At 49.9% G+C, this 20,077-nt stretch overlaps 1 protein-coding gene across 1 annotated transcript in view; it reads right to left on the reverse strand.

Moving 5' to 3' along the window:
- Positions 1-20,077, reverse strand: part of GSG1L (GSG1 like) — a 212,314-nt gene that overhangs the window by 136,544 nt on the left and 55,693 nt on the right. Inside the window, exon 2 of the mRNA XM_087449209.1 lies at positions 1,909-1,956. Coding sequence (XP_087305335.1) covers positions 1,909-1,956 — 48 coding nt within the window. The remainder of the gene's footprint in view (positions 1-1,908; positions 1,957-20,077) is intronic.

The raw sequence follows: 20,077 nt of genomic DNA on the forward strand, positions 1-20,077 counted from the left end.
GGGATTATGGGTGAGCATCCTAGACGGCTGCTCCGCGTGTTGGCTTCTAAGGTGCAGTACGACAGAGGGGTACGGAGGAGCATGGCTCTGCCCCTTATGAGATGTGAGACTTAAGTGGCTGAATCTCTCTAAGCCTCAGTTTCCTCCTCTGTCGAGTGGGGTGAGAACGGCAGCCCCTCCCTCACGAGGTTGCGGGGAGGTTTCTCAGTTAATACACATACAGTGCTTGGCACGGGCCCGGCACACACTAACTGCTCAACACAGGTCAGCCGATCATCAGCAGCGGTATTTGTAGCGGTTCCTCAAGGCCTCAGCTTGGAAGCCGTGGCCCAAGCTGCTCTGCCCAAGACTCCAGGGATGGCCACATGGAGAACTAAACAGGACTCAGCCACAGGGATGCCGAGGAAACAGAGGAGGCAGCCCCCACTGCCGAAAGCTTGCCCAGTGGGGCCCTGGCCTCTTCCTGGGCCCGCAGGCCCTGTGGGTAGCTTGTCTTGTGCCCCTCAGTCTCACCAACTGCCGCCCGGCTGGAGCTCTCCAAGGAGACGCTGTCTGCGAGATGGGAACGTCAGCAGCCTCCATGACACACAGTCCACCTCCCCGCTCCTCCCACCAACAGCGGGGAGGGGTCAGAGATGTGGCCCTCCAGGTCCCTGAATCTCCTGACGCTGCACAGCTTGGCCCCACCAGCAGGGGGCGTGGGTGGCCACACATCCTGGACTCAAGAATTCCCTGTGAGCCACACACGCCAAGGGCCCTCCCGCGCTGGGACAGTTTATACCAGTGGACTTCTGCCTCAGTTTCCCCACCCCAACTCCCAGGACCACAGCCCTCCCCTCATCTCCAGGCTGTTTGAAGAGCCCTGCCCACCTGCTCTCTCTTGTCAGCCGTCCTTGGTGGCAGCGGGGAGGCGGCCACGCATCCTCCAGTATCCATTCTCCTGCTCTTCCATAATAATAAGACCCCTGACTTTCAGTTAAGCACAGAGTTGCCAGGATAAAGACACCTTTCCCAGCCTCCTTTGCAGCTGAGCGTGGCCCTGTGACCAAGTTCTGGCCAAGTGGATACCAGCAGGTGTTACGGGGCAACTTCTGGGAACCTTAGAGTCGACATGCAAGCTTTGCCCTTTCTTCTTGGCCCCTCCTCTCTCCTACTGCCTAGAAGGCAGATGTGACTGCTGGAGCCCCAGCCACCATCTTACACCACGAGGACAAAGGCCACAAGGATGATGGAGAGGGGCAGCAGGGGCCTGGATCCTGAGGACCGCATGGAGCACAGCCCCCCTGGATTGCCTGATTTCCAACCTTTATAGGAGAGATAAGTAAATTTCTCCATGGAAGCCAGTGATTTGGGGTCACTATTACTTGCAGCTAAACCTAACTCTGACTGCCATGCTCCCTACATAAGCTGCAGCCTGCTGCTAACCATCCCACTCCTGCCCTGCATGGCTCTGAGCATCACTGCGGGCGCAGAATCTCTGTCATTGGGCCCTGCAGACCAATGAAAATCTCTTGCTCAGCAGGGTCCAGTCAGGCTGGGCCTCCTCACACCTGTGCGACAACAGAGACGGCACACCTGGCTTCCCTCCGCCAAGGTCAAATCCGACAGCTGGAGGCAATGCCCCCGACACTGGTCTTGCCTGGCCCCAACTCCCGTACACCCATCCTCCCTCCCGCAAAGTTCCAGTGTTCCCTGGAAGTCACAGAAGTGCGATGACTCTGGGGACCAACCCACTGGGCGGGGAGACAAGATGCTCTTCTCCACCTGCCTCTCCCACGTCAAGGACTGCTCAGCCATCGCCCAGGATGCTGAAGGAGAGGCTCTCACGGGGCTGCAGGAAGCCACCTGCGCGGGGAGGTGTCCCCGGAGAGGGTGGGGCTTGTACACTCGAGCGGGGGCCACACTTACCTTTCTCCGATGCTGGGGCCAGGTCAATGAAGCTGCGACATTTCTCACCTTTGAAAAGAAAAGAAGGGTTTTCAGAATGTGAGAGGAAATGAGAGCTTGAGGCTTTCGCCTCTCCCCTCCCGTGTGGCCGAGCGGGGCGTGGGGCCGGGCGTCTGTAACCCCAGTGGCATCTCTCTCCACCCCTTATTCCTGGAAAGCCAACGTCCCTGGGAACGTGGATGGCGAACCTGCAAACTCAGCTGAACAGCAACTCTGATGCCAGCTCATCTCACCTCCCAGTCCAATCCCTCCAGGCCTGTGGCTCCTCAAAGCCTCCTCGTCGGCCCCTTTCCACGGCCTCCACCCCATCCAGGCCCACCAGGACCAGGGCAACAGCCCCCACTGGGCTCCCCAGGCCCCCACTCCGGCCTCTGTCCAATCCATCCTCCACACTGCAGCCGGAGGGATGTTGTCTAAACACAGCTCTGATCGCATCAAACACACATACACAAGTACGCACACTCCTGCTCAAAACCCTCTGATGCCTGCCTAAAGGATGGAGTCCAAATTCCTTCACGTAGACGCAGGACTGGCTTCCACTGGCCTCTCCACCCGCAGCCCCTCCCTCTGCCTCCCCCACCCCCAGCTCCTGTGCTCCTTCCCACCACCAGGGCTTCTCACGTGCTGTTCCCCTGCCAGGAACACACTTCCCCGTAGTATAAGCACTCACAGCCCCTTGGCCTTCTCCTATGCAGTGCCCAGTCATCTTATAACTCTGCCTCTGTGTGTGATTCTGGGATGGATGGCCCCCAAGCTGTAAGCCCCATGATGTCAGGGGCACATCCTCAACGCATCCCCAGCTCAGTAGATGGCAACTCCATCCTCCCCAGTGCTCCGGCCAAGTCAAACTTGATTTCTCTGTCGCTCTCAAACCTCCACATCTGGTCTGCGGCTCCAGCTTCGCAGTCTACCTAGAATCTGATCACTTCTCACCACCTCCACTGGTCCCAGCCACCACTGCCTCCCACCCAGATTGTTGCAGTAGCCTCAGCATGGGTCTCCCTGTTTCTGCCCTTGTCTACACAGTAGCCAGAGGATCTTGTTATAACCTAAGATAGATTATGTCCCTTCTCTGCCCAGAACCCTCCCATGGTTCCCAATTCATCACTCAGGGTCAGAACCTAAGTCCTCACTGTGGCCTACAAGGCCCTGTGTGATCTGTCCCCACATCACCTCCCTGACTACTAGCTTCTCCCTTGCTCACTCCACTCCAGCCACACTGGCCTCCTTGCTGATCCTTAAATGTGCCGGACACACTCCTGCCTCAGGGCCTTTGCACATGCTACTTCTTCCGCCTGGAGCATTCTTCCCTCAGATAGCTGAATGGCTTATTCTTCCTCTCCTTGATCACTTTCCTCAAATGTCACCTTCTCAGGGAGGACTTTCCTAACTAATCTATTTAATATTTCAAACACACTCCCCAACACTCCCCATCTCTCTTCCCACTGGACCCCTAGAACCTAGAACAGTGCCTGGTACATAGCGAGTGCTCAATAAATATTTGTTGAAGGAGTATATGGACAAATGAATGAATGAATGAACGAATGCCTTCCACCCAAACCTTATGCCTATAAGAAACTTCAACTCCTCAGTCTTTCCTCCAGGGTCTCCTTGATGCCAGGACTTGTGCCGGCCACCGAGGATGCAGTGATGATCAAGACGTGGCCCAGCCTCCAGGCCGTTTGTAATGAAGGGAACACACACTGGACCCCCGCTCACAAGCACATTTTGTTTTGCCCACACAGGATCCTAAAAATAGGAAAAATGTTGCTACACATACAGACTTCCAGTTTTCTCCTAAAGAATCAGAAGATCTGGCCATGCTGGGCCCACAGCCTCACACGGCAAAACTCAAATGGGACCACGCAGATGCTGCTGCCTTCGGATGGGGCATTGCTCCCTAGTTTGCCACAGTCTCCACCACTCCCTGCTGCTTTACCCCTAGCCTCACTTAAACCACCCAGCTGGGCCCTGAGACACTAGATCGGATGAACGTTAGGGTGAGCTTACAACCTCTGGCTTAAAGATTTTACTGCTGATCCCAGAAAGGAGATAGATTTTGGGTCAAAATGGAACCAATGTGGGTTGGGGAGTGAAAAAGATCTGGAAGCTTCCAGCATTGTCAACCCCTGTGTCTTCGTGGAGCTTCCTAAGTTCTTCTCTAAGAAGGTCCCTTGAAGTCTCTTTGGGCTCCTGAACTCCCTTCCAGCCCCATATAACTGCAAAGGCAGATAGGGGGGCATGGTGGGAGATGAGGCTGAGAAGGAAGGTGGAGGCCAGATCCCGAAGGGTCTTGAGTGCTAAGCTAAGGAGTGGACTCCTCTCTTATTCACGTCACCCCTTCCAAAGAATCACGAGGCCACAGGTGAGTGGATGCCACTCCTGTGGTTCCATCATGCTTGCTTCCTCCCCAGGCTCTCTACTGAGATGCAGGACGCTCTCCTCCCTTTACAGATGAAGAAAACAAGGCTCAGCCTGTTGAGTGACCAGCCAGGACCTCACAGCACCTTAGTGGTACCGAGATTATAACCCGCTGAAAGAGACGTTTATTGACAGCCAAGAACTAAAAGGGAGAATTTTAGAAAAGAATAAAAATAGGTGGTGTGCCAAAATGGATGGCTTTTGAATGAATTATTTTAAACTTTCTTTAATGTTATATTGTTTTCTCAAAGCTGGAGAGGGAAGATGTTAATGGCCAAATTCAGACCAGCACCCACGGCCACATCAAGACTTTGGTGGGCCTTAGGGACTTTTGCCTTTGGCTCCCTTCCTAAATAAAAAACTTAAATTAAAAGTTGTATTTTACAACTGCCTTGGTTAAAGATGAATATATTAACGTTATATATTAAAATTTTTCTTCACCTAAAAGTTTATTTTTTGTTGTTCTGGTTTTAAAAGAAATTAAATCATTTTTGTGGGTCTGTGAAAGCATTGTGGGCCCTCGGCTCTGTGCCCCCCGGGCCTGAGGGAGAGTCAGCTCGGAGCTCCAGGTCTCCTGGCTCTCACATGAGCCTCCTCCCACCACCAAGTGGGCTCCCGGATAATATTTAAGATTGATGTGCTAGGCATTTGCCTTCTCTTTTCCTTTAACTGTTTTTTTGAGATATAATTCATGCCATACAATTCATCTATTTAAAGTGTACAATTCAAAGGTTTTTAGTGTATTATTAGGATATTTTCAAGGTTGTGTGACCATCACCACAATCAATTTAGAACGTTTTCCTCACAAAAAGAAATCCCATACCTATTAGCAACCCATCCCCATTTCCCCCAATCCTCCTAGCACTGGGCAACCACTAATCCATTTCCCTTCTCTATAGATTCGCCTATTCTGGACATTTTGTATACATGGAATCATACAATATGTGGCCTCTTGTGAGCAGAGTCTTTCACTTAGCATAATGTTTTCAAGGTTCATCCATGTTGTAGTTTAATCAGTACTTCATTCCTTTTTTTTCTTTTTTTTTGTGAGGAGATCAGCCCTGAGCTAATACCTGCCAATCCTCCTCTTTTTGCTGAGGAAGACTGGCCCTGGGCTAACATCCGTGCCCATCTTCCTCCACTTTATATGGGATGCCGCCACAGCATGGCTTGACAAGCAGTGCATCGGTGCGCGCCCGGGATCCGAACCGCAGAACCCCAGGCCGCCGCAGCGGAGCACGAGCACTTAACCACTTGCACCACCGGGTCGACCCCAGTACTTCATTCCTTTTTATTGCAGAAGAATATTCCACTGTATGGATACACCACATTTTATTTATCCTATCCGTTCATCAGGTAATGGACATTTGGGTTTGTTTCCACTCTTTGAATATTTATGAACATTTATGTACAAGTTTTTGTGTGAACAAGTTTTCATTTCTCTTGGGTATATATCTAGGAGTGGAAATGCTGGGTCATATGATAACGCTATGTTTAATCTTTTGGGAACTGCTAGACTGTTTTCCGAAGGAGTTGCACCATTTTACATTCCCACCAGCAAAGGATGAGGGTCCAATTTCTCCACACCTTTGTCAACACTTGTTATTGTCTGTCTGTTTTTTATTATAGGCATTCTCGCAGGTGGGAAGTGGTATCTCATTGTGGTTTTGATTTGCATTTCCCTAACGACTAATGATGTTGAGCATCTTTTTGCGTGGTTATTGGCCATTTTCCTATCATCTTTGGAGAAATGTCTATTCAGATCCCTTGCCCATTTTCAACTGGATTATTTGTCTTTTTATTGTTGAGTTGTAAGCGTTCTTTATATATTCTACACACAAGTACCTTATCAGATATCTGATTGGCAAACATTTTCTCCCACTCTGTGGATAGTCCTTCCACTTTCTTGGGGGTGTCTTTCGAAGTGCAAGACTTTTAAATTTTAATGGTGTCCAAATTATCTAATTTCTCTTGTGTCGTTTGTGCTTTTGTGTCTACGAAGGCTTTGCCTAACCCCAGATCGTGAAGATTTACTCTTATCCTTTCTTCTAAGAGTTTTATCATTTTAACTCTTCCCTTAGGTCTATTATCCAGTTAGAGTTGATTTCTGTGCACGGTGTATAAGAGGGGTCTGACTTTATCCTTTTGCATGTGGATACCCAGTTGTCTCAACTCCACTTGTTGAAAGACTATTCCTCTTCCATTGAATTGTCTTGGCACCTTGTTCAAAAATTAATAGACTGTAAATGCGAAGGTCTATTTCTGGACTCTCCATTCTATTCCATTGATCTATATCCCTATCCTTATACCAGTGCCACACTGTTTTGATTACTGTAGCTTTGTAGTAAGTTTTGAAATTGGGAAGTGTGAGTCCTCCAACTTTGCTCTTCATTTCTAAGATGGTTTTGGCTACTCTGGGTCCCTTGCATTCCCATGCAAATTTTAAGATCAACTTGTCAATTTCTGCAGAAAATCCACTTGGAATTTTGATAGGGTTGGCATTGACTCTGTAGATCAATTTGGGGAGTATTGCCATCTTAACACTATTAAGCCTTCCAATCCATAAACATGGGATGTCTTTCCATTTATTTAGATCTTCTTCAATAATGTTTTGTAGTTTGTAGAATATAAGTTTGTACTTCTTTTGTTAGATTTATTCCTATTTTATTCTTTCTGATGCTATTGTAAATGGAATTGTTTTCTTAATTTCATTTTCAGATTGTTCATTGCTAGTGTATAGAAATATGATTAATTTTTGTATATTGACTTTGTACCCTGCAGTCTTGCTGAATTCACTTATCAGTTCTAATAGTTTTTAGTGGATTCTTAGGATTTACTATATACAGGATCATGTCATCTACAAATAGAGATAGTTTTACTCCTTCCTTTCCAATCTCAATGTCTTTTATTTCTTTTTCTTGCCTAATTGCTCTGGCTAAAACCTCCAGTACAATCCTGAATAGAAGTAGCAAGAATAGACATCCTTGTCTTGTTCCCCATCTTATAGGAAAAGCATTCATCTTGTACTTCTAAGTATGATGTTAACTGTAGGCTTTTCATGGATGCTCTTTATTAGGCTGAGGAAGTTCCCTTCTATTCCTAGTTTGTTGAGTGGTTTTATTGTAAAAGTGTGTTTGCTCCCTTTAATCCCATAATAACCTACAATGTAGCTCTGAGAATCCCCATTTTAGAGACTCTCAAACTGAGGCTCTGAGCTTTCAGCGACTCGCCCAAGACCACACAGTCAGTAAGTGATGGAGCAGGACTCAACCCGGGTCTGTAAACTCCAAACTCCATGCCCTAAAGGCTTTCCAGCTATCTATTCCCATTTGCCACGTTGGAATTTCCTACCACAGCCAGCCATTCCCACTGTGTAGACCTGCTGGGTCCTGAAAGGAATCTCCTGAGAACCTACCTCAATGCAGACAGGGAATATCCACCAGGGGCCAAATAAAATGGTTCTCACGCTTCTATTTCCACTACATGAACAAGACTGAACAGAAGATGTTGGAGCAGAGATGGTCAAATTTGGCCCACACGGCCTATGCAGGGCAAAGCTGGGGCTTAAGGAAAAATCATAGTGATGACATAAGGAAGACTGGATACTTCACTGGTCAACCAGTCTAATAACTGAAATCCAAAGACAGAAGCGATTCTTGTCTCCAAATCTTTACTCTCCGTGATAAAGATTGGCTAACCATTTGTGCAAAAGATATCAAACTGTACCATATTGGCTCACTGCTTTTAGACGTAGCCCTTAAAACATCAACATCTTTGTCAATTATTATCAAGTTTATATGTTTAAGTAACGGATTTAGATTGGGTATAAAACCGAAGGTAAGTGCACTTATCTCTTCACACTGAGGCTTGTCAATTAGACCACAGAGCTGTGGCATGTCACCGCCACCTGATGGCAGCATACCTCCCGCGAACCATGGAACTTGAAAGCTGGGAAGGATCCTAAAGGTCATCTGATTTAAGTGGTTCTCAGCCCTTGGAAGCCCAGGCCCCACCCACAGAGACCCCAATTTAATTGGTCAGTGTGGTGCCTAAATCTCAGAGGGGTTTTAAAAGCTCCCCAGGTGATTCCAATGTGCAGCTAGGGTGAGATTCACACAGTCTTGTAAAAACATCTATTTTCAACTTTAGAAAAATAATAGTAAGTCATTGTCGCGATGGCTCATGCTATCGCACTGGACACTCCTTCAGTCAACAGCATTGGTAGGGCAGGACAGCAGAGCGGCCAAGGGCCTGAGCTCTGGAATCTGGCTTCAGATCTGGCTCTGTCACTTCCTGCCATGTGAGTCCCCAGTCTTTCTGTGCCTTGATTTCCTTGACTGTAAAATGGGCACAGCACCTGTGGGAGTGCTGTAAAGACTCAACGCAGGCTTAGACACGATGCCTGGAACAGAGTGGGCGCTTAGGACACGGTGACCCCATCATCACCATCATCGTCTCCCACATGTGGGTCAAGGAAACACGGGACACGGTCCTCTGCAGTCTAATGGAGGGGAGACAATCCTGACGCACAGACCACCATCATGGGGGCGGGGGGGTCCTGCGGGGTTCAGAGCAGGGGCTCCAGAGCCAGACCTGGCTCCGTCACTTACTAGATGTGTGACATCAACATTAACCTTTTGGTGCCTCAGTTTCCCAACCTATAAAAAGTGAAAATCACCAACGCTAGCATTTCTAGAGTGCTGATTACAGGGCGGATCAGGAGGGGGTGGTGTCAACCACCAGGTGGCATAGCCTGGACAGCTCAGTGGGCAGGAGTCCAGACGGCCAAGTGGCAGCTGCAGGGATGTATGAGTTCCCCATTGGCCCCTGCCTGGGGCATGGCCCTGCATCTTCCATTGTCTCCCCCAAACCCATGGGCATTGCCTGGTAACTGCCTCGTTTTTGCCCCTGGAAGATGCCCTTTCTCCCATCACTCTCTCCTGCTCTCATTCCCTTTGACCCACGGTGAGCCTCTAAGATCAAGACGGTGAATGAAGGTTAGCGTCTCCTCCCCAGGAAGGAGAGTTCCCTAAGACCCACTGTGTTCCCAGAGGTCCAGTGGAGGGTAATGCTGCCCCACTTCAGGGAGGGGACAGAGGAGAGAATTTGTGCAGAAGGGAGGAGCCAGTAGGCCCCAGGGGAGAAGAGTTTTGGGGATCCATGAGCTGCAGGACCTCCACAGCCCCTAAGGAGATGTTAGGACCTTCCAGGAAAATGGCCTGGGAAAGCTGGACTTTGGGGTCAGAGGTCATAGGCTTAGCAAAAATCCTGCACCCCAGGGGGACACCATCAGCAGTGGGCAGAAGAGGGGCAGGAGAAGACCAGAGGCTCTCCCAAAAAGTTCTGAAAACCTCACACGACCCAGGGGCTGGGAGGGAACCTCAATTCCGTGAGGTCTGGATTTCTTACTACCCTGGAAGCCCAGGTCCATTAGACTAGAGAACAACATAATGGGACATTCCTTGCAATGAGACATTCCTTGCCTGGCAGAAGTGAGAGCGCATATTCATCCCCACCACAACCTCGGAGGGAAGCATCTGTCCAGGGTCCTCATCACCACACCTCGCCCTGAGGCTGGCGGCCAACAGACGGGAGTTGGTACCCAGCCCCAGTGCAAGGGTAGCCAACTCATGAGAGCTCAATGGCCGGCGATGAGGCCTGTCTAAAGGAATATGAGTTGACATCCTGGCCATCTGGACCAGTCAGGGTCCTGGCAGGAAACAGATGGCACCCCGGAAGGGGCTCACTGAAGACTGCTTAGTGAAGGGACCCTTTATAGAGGTGAGGACGGCGTGAAGGGCCAGCAACAGGGGGTGGTGTCCTCACCACCCCAGCCCAAGGGGGAAGGGGAGGGAAAGGAGCCTGCTAGAGGTGAAGCCACAGAGGAGGAGCTGCCGCTCAAAGCTTAGCCACACTGAAGCAAGCACCACAACCAGAAATTCTGGGGTGGGGCCCGAGAATCTGCTTTTCTAACAAGTTCCCAGGGGCTGCTGATGATGCTGGTCTGGGGACCACACTTTGAGAACCACTCCTTAGAGGAATGCAGCCGCCGTCAAAACCTCAACAGGGAGAGAACAAGGCAGGGGAGGGGGAAATACCCCGACCTTTCTCTCCTTCCGCCCTCCGATTTCCCGCTGGTGCCTCCCACTGGCCAGAACCAACGAGAAACCAGAGGGCGCAGGAGTCCGAGCCATTCCATCCGTGCAGGGCAGTCTCCCACGGCACAGAGATGAGCAGAGAACAGATGTGGAGGGGTGAACGGGGAACAACCAGCACACCGCCCTACTCAAGGTGGGCCCCACCCCATTCTGATTGCAGAATGAATAAACGAAGAGCATTTCATAAAATGCCTTTATCAAGAATTACACCAAAGGGAAGCTATCCTGCAGAATCCCAAAGGTGTGGCCACCACACCTGTGGGCAAAGGTGAGTCTGGAAGTCGAGCTTAGAGTGTCTCAGGGCCCGTCCAAGAGGAAGAGGCAAACAGAAAGGGGGTGTCTTCACAACCCAGGGAAGAGGAAGCGACCCCAAGGGCAGCCGTTGGGCAGCCACACCCAGCCTCACGCCTGCCACGATGCAGAGGCCTTGGAGACCTGGAGATCACCCTGGACAGGATGTCCTTGAACGCCGCCCTCCCCCCAGCCCTCTTTTTCTGCTGCTTTGCACCCGCTGGTTCAGATTTACATCCTACCTTTTCCCATCCTCAATCTCAACATCTTCTCTCCCTCCCCAGCCTTCAAGATCCAGTTCAAATGCCCACCCCGCCCCCCACCCCCAACGAAGACGCCTTGCTCACCAGCCACCTGCCCCAGCCCAAAGAGATGTCTCCCCACTCTGAATTTCCAGATGTGTCTCTATATTGTTACATTCCCTTGGGTGCGGCTTGGCCCCTCTGGCTTGGCCCCCTTGGGGCTGTACATGGCAGATCTCCCCACCAGCAGTGGAAGCTAGAACTTGTCATGGTGCCTAAGATCCAGGATCCGATGACCCAACGAGCGTCCAGGGCAAGCACCATGCTAAGAGCTTGGACATGTCACAACTGTGGGAGGTCAGTATCCATCCCCATTACACAGATGGGGAAACTGAGGCTCACACAGGCAAAGCGACCTACCCAAGGTTGCATAGCCAGAAGGTGGCAGAATCAGGATCAGGACCCAGAGCTGCGTCTTTGCAAAGCCCTTGCTAACACGCAAGGGACTGACTTGTCCAGAATCGGGGCAGAGACCCAGGATGTTTCACAGCCAGAGCAGCTTGTTTAGACTCAGGCAGTCTAGAAAAGACACACGGAAGGTCGTTTCTTCCTAGACCCGGTGGTGTCACCTTATGGGCCGCTGGCTTTTTGCAGCGTGGGAATAAAACACACAACCCAAGAGGCCTGAGCTGCCCTCGCCGCTGACCCTGTCTGACCACTGCCTGAGGGGCCAGCTGAGTTAAGGGGTGGGAGATGGGTAACCTCAGAAACTGCCCTCAAGGCAGCAGCTTGTCAGGGGGTGCATCAATCCCGCCACCAGGGGGCGCACCCGGCACAGGCCCTGGGCGGGAACAAGGCTTCTGGAAGTCTTATCCTGAGGGCCCTCCACCAGGTCCCGTCTCCTTGAGAAGGAAGCAAGGGTCAGCGGAGGCCAGGCAGGGTGTGCTCCCTGGCAGAAAGCCAGGGTTCTGGCTTCGCACAGACCTGAGTTCAAATCCCAGCTCTGCCATCTGCCAGCCGTGGGACTGTGGGGGAACAATGGTTTTATTTGGTTGGTTGGTTTTATCGGCCAGTAAAGGGTGATCATTCCAGCCTCGTGGGGTTGCTTGAGGGCTAAATGAGGTAATGGGTATAAAACAAGATGTCTTCAGTCAGGATTTAAATCAGGCAACATCTGCAAGGGATCAGCTTGATGTGCTGACACCCCCACCCCCGCTGTCATTCCTCACGGCTCTCGGGCTCCCTCCTGGAAACGGGGGAGCTCAAGGCAAATGGAGGTGTCTGGGCTCAGAGGCCAGAAGACGTGAGTTCAAATTCCTCCTCTGCCTCCTCCTAGCCACGTGACCTCAGAGAGTGGCTTCACCTCTCTGAGCCTTTTCCTCACCTGCCAAATGGAAGTCATCGAGTACCTGCCTTCCAGGCTTGCAAAAAGCATGAAACAGACCAGAGTACGTGAAAATGCCTGCCCCCTGCTTGGCTCCCTAAAGAAGAGCTATTTTTGATTCCTTCCCTGAGTCCTAGGTTAGAGACACATTGCACTCCTCCCAAGGAGAAGCTAAAGTCTTCCCAAGCCAGAAGCAGGCTGTAACTGCACAACCTCAGCCAGAGCAGGTGGAGGGAACCCGGCAGGGCCACAGGCAGAATCCAGGGAGGCAGTCAGAGGCAGATTCCCAAGGCTGGCAGAAGGCGTGTGGATGTTGAGGGTCGGCCAAGCTGCCCTTGGCATGAACACGCAGGGTCCCAGGTCTGGCTGGCAGCAGGAAGATGAGCAGCAAGGCGGAGGGGTGCTGGGGAGCCCAGCATCCTTGGCTGGGCCCCCAGGTCCTGGGTCTGAGGATCGTGACTTAGTTCCATACCCCACCAGCTGGTGTGGTTGAAGTTTCTGTGGAGCGCGCAGTGGAGACAGGGCATCAGGGGACCCATGGTGAGGAGCTGGGGAAAGTTGGGGCAACAGAGAGAGGCAGCAACACTGGGCTCACAAAGCCGGCCAGCAAATAACATTTGCTAACACGTACTCGGTGCCGGGCCCAAAGGGCTTTACAAACCACCATCCCCATTTTACAGATGAAGAAACTGAGGCACGGGGAGACTGAGTAACTTGTCTAAGGTCACACACCAGGGGTGGAGCCAGGATTCAAACTGGGACAGCCTGGTACAGAACCTTGGCATTTAGCCACCACTCTGTGCCGTCTCTTAGCAGAGTACATAGGTTCTAGAACATCCATTCTTTCTAAGGGAAGTCCTAGATGCCCTCCACAGAGATTCCACATGTGGCTGGAGAAATCAGCAGCCATCGGGATGTGGCTGCATTTCGAGATGCCCAGCCAAGGGGACCCAGCTACAGCTGGTTCTGAGTCTGACTCCGGTTCTGAGATGCAGACTCCACAGAGCCCAACCTCGTGGCAGGCGCATGACTAGTTTTCTCTATAGCAGGTGCTTTCACTGTGCTGGGGGCACACACAGGAACGGGTCCTGGCCCCCAACAACGGTGGCTGATGAGAGATGATTTTCACTGCTTGGCAAGGGCAGAAGTGCACACACCTCCGCTGGCTGGATGCAAGGAATCCAGCACCGGGAGCAGGGAGTAAAGAAAATGCCGGCAGATCTTGCGTGAAGCTTCTCCTCTCGCTACTCAGGCTGGCGGCGGAACCTTGGCAGGCGCTTCCTTGGAATTCTCCGGAGGCCTCTGCCAGTTCAACTGACAGGGCAGCAGATGGCACACACTTATCTGCTGATGATATTTTGATTTATTTATCTCTTACAGATGGTACCATGCCTTGATTCTGGCAGGAGTCCAAAATGTGGGTCAACTTTCTGGGGATAATCGTTTCTCCAAGTGGATGAAATACTGAAGGCTAAAATCCCGCCTGCCACCGTGACTGCGTCACCGCGGCCCCTAGAGGTACCTGGCTCAGGCATTTCGGGCATTGTGGGTAAACCAGAGGGAAAAATTTGTTCCAAAGAATTTTACAGCTGGAAGAACCTAAATGCTTATTTTAAATTAACGCCATAGTGTTTAAATGTAAGAGCTTTAAACTCACAGAGTCTTGAGTTCAAGGTCCAGCTCCACCACTTATAAGCTCTGTGACCAGGACCAGACTCTCTGGGTCTTAGTTTCCTCATCTATAAAATGGGTATGATTGTCACCTCTACCACATAAGGTGTGACAGAAACAGCAAGCTATCCAACAAAAAAGGTGCCACTCCTTCTGTAGTATAGAGTTATTGCTAAGAAGTGGCTGCCCAGCCAGGCACAAAATTTCCCAGCACTGCCTGCATCCCGGTGGGGACATGTGACTGGTTCTTGCCTATAAAACATGAGTGTGAGTGATGCATGGCACTGGCTGGCAAGGGCCTTTATGAAGTGGGCATGCCTTCCCTTTCCACTTCCGCCTGGATGCAGAGGGCTCCAAGGCCCTGGGAAGTGGTGGCACCATGTGCAAGCCGCCTGGTCCCCGAGTCACCGTGTGGAGGAGAGCTGCCACCCACCAGGATCACCTGTACCACAGCGTCACACGAGCAGGTGATAAACTGCCGCTGTGTTAATCCACTGATATCTGGGGTTTATTTGTTATAGCAGCTGGCGTTGCCTTATACGTAGGCTAGTTGGGGATCAAACGAGACCATACAGGTGAGACGGCTGGTGCATAACAAGGACGCAGCATAAGTGTTCACAATTATCACTGTCGTCATCTCTCAAAGGAGCTTGATAAATAAAGGATATTGTGACTTTTTTTAATGTCATCCCCATATGCTGGGTTTGGTTAAAGCAAGGCAAATCTCTGTTTCCAATACCTCAGTCTTATTTCTGGCCTTTTTTTTAATATTATCAGGAATCCTTCATGAGTTGTCTTATCTCACTCCCCCAAATCATGTGTTGAAAGAGAAACTAAAAGGATAGAGGGAGGGGGCCGGCCTGGTGGTGCAGCAGTTGGGTTCACGCACTCTGCTTTGGCAGCCTGGGGTTTGCAGGTTCACATCCCAGGCACAGACCTACACACTGCTCATCAAGCCACGCTGTGGCAGTGTCCCATATGCAAAGTAGAGGAAGACGGGCACAGATGTTGGCTTCGGGACAATCTTCCTCAAGCGAAAAAAAAAGAGGAAGATTGGCAACAGATGTTAGCTCAGGGCCGATCTTCTTCACCAAAAAAAAAAAAAAAAGGACAGAGGGAGTATGGGTGGTTTTCTGTGGCTGAAACAGGGAGATTATAGCCCCCAATCATCTGTGTCCTGGCACCATCTCTACCTCTAATCACAGAATTATCCACGTTGGCTAACAACGGCAGGAAGGACTGAGGTACCACAGAGCCCACCACCCTCAGTGTCCAGATGTGGGAACCAAGGCCCAGGGAGGGCTCACGAGTTGTTTGAGTTCTCGTCATCACTCAGATACTGAGCTGAAGCCAGAACCCGTGTCCTCTGCCCTCCAGTTGAGAAGAATGTACAGAAGGACAAGGGCCCCACAGTCCCCGGCTATAGAAAACAGCAATAGCTAACACTTACTGAGTACTTACTGTGTGCAGGCACTGTTCTAAATCTCCATATGCACTAACTTGTCTAGTTCTCATAACAACCACATGAAGGAGGTACTATTATTGTTCCCATTTATCAGACTCAAACTGAGGCCCAGTGAGGTTAAGTACCTTACCCAAAGGCACAGAGATAGTAACTAGTGGATCCAAAATTTCACCCAAGAGGCTTTAAATCCAGAGGAGGGATGGAACTTATAGGAAGGATTTGATTTTTTCTGCTTGACCCCTGGGAGCAGAACTAAACCGAATGGGTCCAAGGAGCAGGACCCTGTCCCGTAGAAGAGTCCAGTCACAGAAAAGGCCCCTCCAGGTTGGCATGAAACTTCCAGTGGTGAAAGAATATAAGAAAAGCTGGGACCACCACGTGGGGATGTTGCCAAGAGATTTCAGCTGCCTGGAGTGAGTGGAGTATCAGAGGGGCCAGTGGCTCCTCACGTGTCCCTGGGGGTTCGTAAGGGAGAATGTGGTGTAAAGTACGCTGAATCACGCCAATTCCCTTCCAATCCTTCAGATACTTTCAGGAGAATTTTTTCGGTTTTGCGCTAGCTTGTCCTTAACACTGTTCTAAGACTTGCTAATCTTCTATTTTAAAAATAGAGGAAAAGCAAGAGTCTCCAGCTAGAGTTTCATAGCATTGTTTTGTTTTATGTACACACAAACACATATATATATTTCTTCTATTTTTGGCAAGTTGTGCTGGTTTCCTATTTCCAGTTGCCATATAAAGCTTCCCTTTTCAATTCATTTATGTAAGGAAAATATGAGCCAGTATAGCGCAAAAAAAATCATAGCAGAACAGGGGTATGTGGCTAAGAACAAATTCATAAAGGTGACATGAGGATGAATAAAGTCCACCTACCACTGGGATAAAGAACCCTGCAGTTCTGGGCCCACTCCAGGCCAAGAGCCGGCAGGGCCGCCACCCCGCACAACACTGGGACCCCCGTTCACATCGTGGTTTATCCGAATGACATTCCCTGGAGTTGTGCAGTGCACAGCCTGCGTGGCTGTACACAGCAGCCATGGATATTTTTAGAGTAACAAATATCCCAAACATAGGAGGGAAGAGGGATAATCTTCTGTTCAGCTGCCCTGCAATTGGCAGCCAAAGTTCCTCATCCAAATTATGGCACTCTCTGATCTCACACAGCGTCCCCACGCTCAGGGGGCCACCCAGCTGCCCAAGCGGAGCTGGCAACCAACCCATCCTCAGGAGGAAGAATGGAAGAAACACAGCATAGCGGCCTTCTCAGGGGAGGCTGCAGGAAAATAAATGGCAAGGGAGCTGTGCATTCAGCTGTAAAGGCAGCAGGCGGACGTTCTTAGACATGAAAGCACTTGGAGAAGATAGTATCCATGGGCCCTTCCTGAAAAAACTGGCTGACACTGAAATCCAGCTCACCTGGGGAAGAACCAAAATAAACTTAAGAATGGAGAATTCATAGTAAAAACCCCAAGGTGAGTAAGGAATCTATGTAAACACACAAGCAACACAAAACAATTAGAGATATTGTGGTTGCAACACTCTGACATTGCAAAACTCACATAAACATCGCAAATCAGGAGGTCAGAGGTGGTGTGAATTCTAGTGCTCTGATCCTCCCCAGAAGGGGTCGAATACTGGAAACACCTTGTGTGAAGGCTGCAGTGACACATTTCTCTTCCCCTCCCCTCCAGTCACAAAGGTCATTTTCTACCCAGGGTCAAAATGACCAGCAGAAAAGAAGGGAGATTAGGATTCAGGCCCGACATGCGAACACAGGGGCCTCACTTGTCCTCAGAGACCAGCCCCTACATGGCTCTCTCTGACCCAGGGCCATTGAGAAAGAGCCTCTCATGTCCTAGGGATTTCCCAAGCTGATATCAACTTGCATTCACCCAGGCCAGGCCAGGCCTAAACACATCTCTCTCTCTCTCTATCCTTTGTGCACACACACACACACACACACACACACTCTGTCTCTCTCTCTCTCTCTCCCCTCTCTCTCAAGATCCATTGCCTCAGCCTCTCCCCTGGTCTCCCTGCCTCTGTGTTATCAGCCACAGGGAAGTTTGTAGAGTCCAGATTTTAATTCTGTTCAGGAACCTCCACTTAATTTCAGTTCTCACCAGATTCATTATGCCCTCAGACATTTATTAAAAATGTAGACTCCTAGGGGCCGGCTCAGTGGCATAGCGGTCAAGTGAGTGCGCTCTGCTTTGGTGGCCTGGGGTTCGCAGGTTCGCATCCCAGGCACTGACCAACGTACTGCTCATCAAGCCATGCTGTGGCGGCGTCCCATATATAGAGTAGAGGAAGATGAGCACAGATATTAGCTCAGGGCCAATCTTCCTCAGCAAAAAGAGGAGGATTGGCAACAGATGTTAGCTCAGGGCTAATCTTCCTCACACACAAAAAAAAATGTAGCCTCCTAAAGATGCATATTCTCTGTGACCCAGCAGTTTCATTTTTTGGAATTCATCTTACAGACACACTCACACATGTGCAAAACAACACAGGTCAAGATGATTCACTGCAGCATTCCTTTAATAGCAAAGGACTAGAAATAATCTAAATTTCCATTAATTAAATAAGAAATACATTTTCAATATATGGAAAACTCATACCCATTAAAACAAACAAGGTGGCTCTCTCTATCAGAATATTAACACAGAATATTCATATTAATTAATGTTAATACCAAATACAGAATATCGATATTATAAGAAGTAGGTAGCCCACTGGAGTCTGAGACCCACTGCTCACACAGAATAAATCCACACACCTCCACCGGCCCCTCCCTCTGTCCAGTGTCGTCTCCTGACATTCTCCACCAGACACTGTGTTAGGTTTCTATTGCTGCTATAACACATTACCACAAACTCAATGGCTTACACAATACAAAATTTACGCCTTATAACAATAGGTCAGAATTCCAACACGGGTCTCACTGGGCTAAAGTTGAGGTGTTGGCAAGGCTGTAGTCCTTTGTGGAGGCTCTAGAACAGATTCCGTTTCCTTGCCTTTTCTAGCTCCTCGTGGTCATCACATTGCGTGTCCCTTCCTCCATCTTCAAAATCAGCCATGCTGAATCTCCCTTCCTTCATAGACAGTCTCTCTCTCTGACCACAACTGGGAAAGGATCTCCACTTTTAAGGACTCATGTGATTAGGTTGGGTCCAGCTGGAAAATCCAAGATAATCTCTCCAATTCAAAATCCTTAAACACATCTGGAAAAGTCCTTTTCACCGTCTAAGGCAGTATATTCACAGGTTACAGGGGTTCTGACATGGACACCTTGGGGAGGACACCCTGGACGCCAGGCACCAGAGCACTCATCACGTCTCACCAAACACGAGACCTCGTGACGATGTACCCGTCCCTCTGTCTGAAATGCTCCTTCTTGCAGGCCCAATTCCTACACAAACCTTCAAGGCTGAACTCAACAGTCCCCTCCTCCGTGAAGCCCTCCTGATTCCCCCAAACAGAATTAGGGACACTGCTAGCACATTGAAAAGACCCCCCGTGTGACACTTGTCACTTGGCATTTGAATTATTCACCTACATGTGCATCTCTCAGCAGCCTGCAAGCAACTTAAGAGTGAAACTGATTTATTCAACCACACATCCCCGCCATTCAGCGTGATGTCTGGCACATAGTAGGGTTAGCAAACAGTGAAGGAAGGAATGATTGAATCCTTTCTATTTTACTGTGGAGTGCACTATATAATTTGTAATCCAAAATATGATTCCCTGTATCTGTTGCTGTTACTATTATTCCACACACCTGGCACATGACAGGAACTCAATAAATATTTGCTGAGCAAATAAATTAATATGCATACCTAATATTTATGGAACATTTTCCATATGCCAGGCCCTTTGCTAAGCTCTAAGCTCTGCCTCCCTCAGTTAATTTTTCACAATAGCTCTCAAAGGAGGACCACTCGTTTGGGTAGTTAATACTAGCTACTGTTACAAACACCTCAAAGTCTCAAAGGCTTATTTCTCAGCTGCCTCTCCTGTGTGACTCCCGTCCACACGGTGACTCAGGGCCACAGGCTCCTTCCATGATGTAGCCGCACCTCGGACGAGGGAGAGGAATTACGGAGAGGACACGCCTGATACTTACGCACTTCGGTCCAGAAGGGACACACATCACTTCCACTCATACCCCATTGGCTATACTAGTCACATGACCAACCCAACTGCAAAGGAGGCTGGGAGACGCAGAGGAGCTCAGGGATATCGACAAGCACGGCGGTCACAGCCACCGTTATTATCTTCCTCATCTTACAGTGGAAGAAAGGGAGGTTCAGAGGAATGGAGACATTGCCCAAGATCTTGCAGCTAATGTGTGTAGGAAACAAGTTCAACTGTCTGCCTGCACAGACCACACTCTTAACCATTGCTTGCTCACATTTGCACACCCAGGGGAAGGCCTTGGACCTTGCTGAGTGGCAGGAAGGACCCCACCCTGGGATGGGACATTTCCTCCGGACAA

Source organism: Ceratotherium simum, chromosome 26, assembly GCF_057802395.1.
Source record: "Ceratotherium simum simum isolate JZ-2026a chromosome 26, ASM5780239v1, whole genome shotgun sequence".
Lineage (NCBI taxonomy): Eukaryota > Metazoa > Chordata > Mammalia > Perissodactyla > Rhinocerotidae > Ceratotherium > Ceratotherium simum.